Source organism: Solanum tuberosum, unplaced genomic scaffold (genome assembly GCF_000226075.1).
Source record: "Solanum tuberosum cultivar DM 1-3 516 R44 unplaced genomic scaffold, SolTub_3.0 scf00172, whole genome shotgun sequence".
NCBI lineage: Eukaryota > Viridiplantae > Streptophyta > Magnoliopsida > Solanales > Solanaceae > Solanum > Solanum tuberosum.
The window spans coordinates 249,112-255,314 of NW_006239095.1; the positions used below are offsets into that span (position 1 = coordinate 249,112).

The 6,203-nt window shown below is 34.2% G+C and overlaps 2 protein-coding genes across 2 annotated transcripts in view; one reads left to right on the forward strand and one right to left on the reverse strand.

Moving 5' to 3' along the window:
- The window catches only part of LOC107061799 (late blight resistance protein R1-A-like), a 5,732-nt gene extending 4,156 nt beyond the window's left edge, over positions 1–1,576 (reverse strand). The window contains exon 1 of the mRNA XM_015311635.1: positions 52–1,576. Within this exon, the coding sequence (XP_015167121.1) occupies positions 52–1,576 (1,525 nt within the window). The remainder of the gene's footprint in view (positions 1–51) is intronic.
- Positions 1,577–3,923: 2,347 nt separating this feature from the next.
- Positions 3,924–6,203, forward strand: part of LOC102600508 (importin-5-like) — a 5,678-nt gene continuing 3,398 nt past the window's right edge. Inside the window, exons 1-5 of the mRNA XM_015311636.1 lie at positions 3,924–4,843; positions 4,995–5,195; positions 5,654–5,704; positions 5,801–5,935; positions 6,042–6,116. Coding sequence (XP_015167122.1) covers positions 4,028–4,843; positions 4,995–5,195; positions 5,654–5,704; positions 5,801–5,935; positions 6,042–6,116 — 1,278 coding nt within the window. The 5' untranslated portion in view covers positions 3,924–4,027. The remainder of the gene's footprint in view (positions 4,844–4,994; positions 5,196–5,653; positions 5,705–5,800; positions 5,936–6,041; positions 6,117–6,203) is intronic.

The window sequence follows — 6,203 nt, forward strand, 5'->3', positions numbered from 1 at the left end:
GCATTTTCTCATCATGAAAAACTTTCTTTGCTAGTGTAGTTTTTCCAAGACCAGGCATCCCTACGATAGACACAACATCCAAGTTCTTTGGTCCTATAGTGAGCTGTTCGATTAGCAAGTCAGTCTCATCCTTAAAACCCACCATTACCTCATCAAGTTGTGTAGTCTCAACTACTTGTCTGACAGGATTTGGTGTTTGTTCTTCAATAGGGCCTTCAACTTCTTGCGTAATCGTAGCATGGAACTCTTTCAAATGATCCCTTACAACCTTAGTTTCTGTTGTGATCTTACATAACAAATGTAGATACCAAACAGGATAATCTCCGGTAACCAGGCAATCAATTATGCATTCTGCCTGGTATGCTAGAGATATGACTTCTGTCCATAGATCATGTTTCTTCACCTCCTCAAACTCATGTTTTTTCTTCTCAACTTCCTTCAAGAAGTATCTTAAGAGATATAACTCTTCCCGAGCTTCTTCAATATGATGCTTGACAACAGAATCACACTTTCCGTCTTGCAGCAGCTCTTTTAGATAGCGTAAGAGGGAATCGATGAACCCCAATCCATTTGTCCTAGGAAAATTACATTTTGATGACACTACATCTTTCAAAATCACATCTTTTAGATCTTCCATGACATGCTCAATCTTTTTTAACAAGTCACTGAATACCGAGTTAACTTCTGCTGCTTTGTCAACGGAGAAAGAGAAAGCAGCAGATACTACCTCAGCAATCAGACCTTCAATGCAAGTAAGTTTGTCACTCATTTTTTCCTGGATAACATATAAATCTTCAGGTGGAGAAATGAGCAAAGTTATCAATTGCTTTGATGCTTCGGCAAGGCTTTTGATTTGATCCTTTTTAAGAGGAAGCATCAAAGAACATGCCTCACCGTCTGATAACTCCAACAAATCCTTGAAGATGAAATGAACAAAACCTTCAACAAATTCTATCACATCCCGGCTGTATTGGATTTGCAATTTAACTGAACCTCTTAGAGCTCCAGTATAGATTTCTGCAACGTCCGGATCAATGGGCTTGATATCTTTCAAAACATGAGAGATTTGTAGTGTCAACACAGATGCTGAATCTCCATCCATTTCTTCCACATAACAAAGGTAACATATGTATGCAGCATTCACTGTGATGCCCTCTATATGATTAAAAAGAATGTTGGATTTCTCTAGCTCCATGCTTGCATCTTTTATGAAATTGAGGAAGGTTTTTAGATATTTTAGACTTTCTTCAAGGACTTGAAACTCTTTCTTCAGAAGTACAAACTTGTCGAAATCTTTCTTGTTGATGAGAAGATCCTTCACATTCTGAAGGATGTGCTCAATGAATTTCTGAAACACTGGGCTGCATAAATTTGGTAAAGGCCACCTCCCTGGAACCAATGAAAGGAGAAACTCATAACCTTCTTTGACTTCAGCAGAAGATAAGTCTGCCCTTGGTCCCGAGACAGTGTCACCGACTTGCATTCCATGTCCGCGCAATCTCCCCTCCTTAATCCTTCCTTTTTGAGTTGCCCAAAACAAAAAAGTACCAAGAAATCTCCTCTCTATTTCAGACATTTGTTTTCCAGCAGAATTTCCTCAGAGTGGATATATGTCGACAGCTCTGCAAGCAAAGAGATTAAAAGCAAATCACATTCTAGGACAAACAAGAAATTAACACAAAATTCCTTTATATGTTGATTGCACTCTTCCTCTTGTATCAGAACATTATGCTTGATTGTAACTAACAAACAGATAATATTTAAGAAAAAGATGTGTGTGATCACAAATAACAAAAACTGTTTGGTTGCACTAAATGTTTTCTGGAAAATGTGAAGTTATATCTGAAAGTCACAATGCATACTCTTAACTCTACACAACTAGGGGAATGGGGAAAAAAGTCACCAGGAAAAACAATAACAGAAAAAGAACTGGTTCCAAAGAGTTCTGATTGTCTACTACTTACTTTTGCCTAAACTAGTTACCCTTTGTTAATCCAAGCAAGTGAAATTGTACTGATACTAGGGTCAACCTTCAATATTTCCTAGCGAATTGTCACGATTTGTTTTTTTGATGCTCAGGACAAAATAATGACTTCATATATCAATGCTACTTATGTGATTTTGATTGTCAGGAAGTTTGCTTCAAAATAGTTATTACTATATAAATATTGTCTTTTTGTTTTTCTTATTTACTATTTCTTAATATTTTCAGTATTTTAGACGAAGAAAGGTTCATATGACTTGTAATAACGCTAGTTGTAAGTTTGTATTAGTTTAATACTTATTATTTATTTAATAGCTAATTTTTATGCTATAAATATTTTTATTAATGCAAATCTCTCTCTCTCTCTCTAAATATATATATATATATATATTTGGGTAGATATTTGTATTTAAATTAATGTATTATATATGTCACGACTCACAAATGTATTATCAAGTTAACAAAATCTTCTAACTTCAATATATATTATTTTAAAATGTTCCGAGTTCTTTTTTTAAAAAAAAAAACTCACAACAAATGTGAAAATATGTGAACATATATGAATCATTTAAAATTTATCATTTACAAAGTACATTTTTTATTCAGTAATATGGAATAAACATTTTCATTTTTCCCTACACTAAATTAAAATCTAATAACTATAAAAAAATAGTAACATTAATTAAAATCCTATTTATTTATGTAAGTATATAATCTATTAGAAATTCAGCTATTGCACATTAATTCTTTAGTTATAACATTATAAATTCTCTTCGTTATTACCAATTATTGCAAACGTTATTCACACTCTTTTACATTCTTTAGTTATAGTATTGTGAATTCTCATAGTTATTACATTAATTATTTCTATCTTTCATCTTTCCTTATATTAACTGTTGACCAATAATTTTTTATATTATTATACAACCCCTATATATGTGATAACACGGTGTTATTTTTCCTTGGATGAATTATGCTTAGTTGAATAAATTGAAAATCGTTTACAAGTATATGAACTATATCTTTGTTGGGTGTAAGATAAACATGTGATTATATATATGATTTCACAGATAGAATATATTCTTTAATTTTAATTTTTAGTTTTACCGGTAAAAAAAAGGAAACTTTTCTCAGTTAACTATGGACAGTCAGATAACTATCTTTGATTTATGTACACAATCAATCGAGAAGTCAAATATGAGAACCAACAACAAGAACGTCAGCTATTATGCTATAACTTATAAAATAAAAATTAATATACAAAAATAGTTCTAAAAAATAAAATTTTGTTGTTTTCTTCACATGTTCATATGACATCTAAACAGTTTAACATGGAATACATGTGCAAAACACATCTAGTTTGACAAGAAAATACACAACAAATATCGTTTATAAGGTAATATTAGTGAGATACGACTAATTACATGATTAAACCTCATCAAATTAAAATAAATATATACATTATTGCATTTAACAAGTTAGTCAGAAATAGCTCTAAGGTCACGACTCGGTATCATATTAGATCATTGACATCCCACATTACCTTTTCATTACTACTAAATACCAACTGCCTATATAGAAAATTAGTTCACAGCCCTGCTTTTCGCCAACTTCAGAATTTTGGAAATAGAAAGGAGAGTTGACCTTACCTTAATCAACGGAGTATATAATATTGATCTTGGAGAAGTGTCTACGAAATTTACCTTTTCGTATGGTAGGAAAGATGGTTTTTCTATATATATGTTCATTTTTTCTTACACAACTCCATAGCAGCCGTTTCTCTCTCTAATTAGATCATTGAAATATCTCATGATTTACGGAAGAAAGTCCTCATTTGCTGCTACCAATTTCACCACTTTGTCAAACATCAGTTAATTGGCAAAGAAAAGTCAAATAAGACAAAGTTAAACATTATTCTTGTCATTGATTTCACTCATGATATTATTAGTATAGAAAGCAGAATGAGGTATACCAGTCGTATAAAAAAATAGTCTGGTAAGAAAAATAGAGCGTTAGCGATCATCTGTTATCGGAACTAGCAATATGGATCCTAACTCATTAGCTCTTAAGCTAGCCAACTTGTATAGGTGTTTCAGTACTAATTCCCATTTGACAGAGAATTTAAACTTGTTTGTTGAATTAATCCAACATATTGACGCTGAAGCAATAGTCCATTACATTGATATATTACACCCTATGTTCCTAAACACGTTGAATGATTCCCTGGTTAATCTAGACGTGAAGATCACTGCCCTGACGGCGATGAGTAACTTCATTCAACGGGTGGGGAGTTCAAAAGATAGGGAGAGGTTTCAGGATCTGTTGCCTGCGATGATGGACTTGCTGAATGAGGCATTGGATAAAAAATGTGAGGCATCAGCGCAGTCTGAGTTCGAGATTTTGATCGAGTTGGCCAAGAATGAGCCTAGCTTCTTCAGGATGCAGCTTGTGGTTGTGGTGGGCTCCATGTTTGATATAGCTGAATGTGAGAGTTATGAAAAGAAAACGAGACATTTGGCGGTTGAATTCGTGATGACTTTGGTTGAGGCCAGGGAGAAGACCCCTGGCATGATCAAGAAGTATCCATTGTTTACTGAAAAATATTTTGCAATTTTATTGAATTTGTTAGAGGATGAGGTTTATGACCCTCTCTTGCCTGATCCTTATGATATATGGGATAGAAATGATGATTTCGTTTTTCTTAAGATGTGTTTACGGCGGTTGTCCAATGCGCTGGGTGGTAAGACTGTTGGTCCTGTTGCCTTTGAGCAGCTCCGTGCTCACTTGGCTGACGACTCGTGGCAGAAGCCATGCGCAGCACTCTATGCACTTGCTCAGATTGTTGAAGGCTGCTCAGAGGTGTGTATTTATTGATACACTACTAAGAATTGCATTTAAACTGATTAGTTAACGATCTTGGGATAGCAGAAGGTCACCTTGATTATACTTTCTTCTGTTATTCTCTAGACTAAGTACTTTGCTTGCTCTCATCTCTTCTTCATTATAATAGGTGATGATTAAGAATATGAATCTAGTGGTGACAATGGTTCTGGATTGTATGGGACATCCTCATCCTGGAGTCAGATTCACCTCCATGGAAGCAGTTCGCGAGTTTTTGAGTTTCATGTGTCCCCATTTTCAAGAACACTATCATCAGCAAGTAGTGCCGGCATTAATTAAAGCTATGGATGATGACAGTGTACAAGTGCAGGTCTGTTTGTCCTACGATGATATGAATTCCTTTGGATGCTAGTATCATTTGTCCCAAATTACAGTTGCAAAATTTTCTTACTGAACCTTCTCAATGGCCTTAACTTTAACTTTATTAGATATAATCCCTGCTCTAACTTTACTATCTTCATATTTTCCTTCACGTTGGCATGACTGAATATTTGACACTTTACATCCATGGATTACACAATAAATTGCTTCAACTGTCGTCACATACTGTTGAGAAGGTACGTATTGTAGACTAAGTGCAAGAGAAATCAGATCATTTTCTTGAACAATGAACAGACAATATTACGAATACATTAAGGGAAACAACCATAATTTCCAAGTTCCCAATATAATTATCCCGCCGTCCTTTATAAATTCAAAGTTTGTTACTCCCTTGAATGTCCTTGAGGTCTTTACTTGCCTGATATATTTTTGTTTTTGACATGAAAGGTCCAATTATCAGCGTCAGCTGCACTCGAACTTTTGGCTAAGCATTTTAAGGTATTACCTAGTAATTCTGCTTCAACTTTTATTAAGAGTATGTTGTATTTAAGCCTGGTTTTTATATATATATTAATATTAACATTACTTCAACAGGAGTTCTATGGGAACAACTACGAATCTAATAAACCACTTTGGAAAGCTTCCCTGGTAGAAGCAAATTTTCCAAGTAAAGATGTAGAGATGATCATGTCAGTGCACGAACCTGGCAGTTCGGTACTTCCGAAACAGGTCTTCCACCAGTTATACCAAATGGATTCTATACATCTCACTCAACTTAGAGCTTATTGTTTATTCGTTTTCTATTTTTCTGTTGTTGACATAATGTCACTTTAAGATTATGGAAGCAATTATGTCATTACAAGGATCACAAGAGGATGATAAGGATACAAGTACGATCTACAAGCTAAAGGTATGTGTTGTTGAGAATATCGTTAACTAATAAAATGGTGTTCTCTCTAATAGCTTAAGCTTTTAGATGAGATGGTCACACACTTCA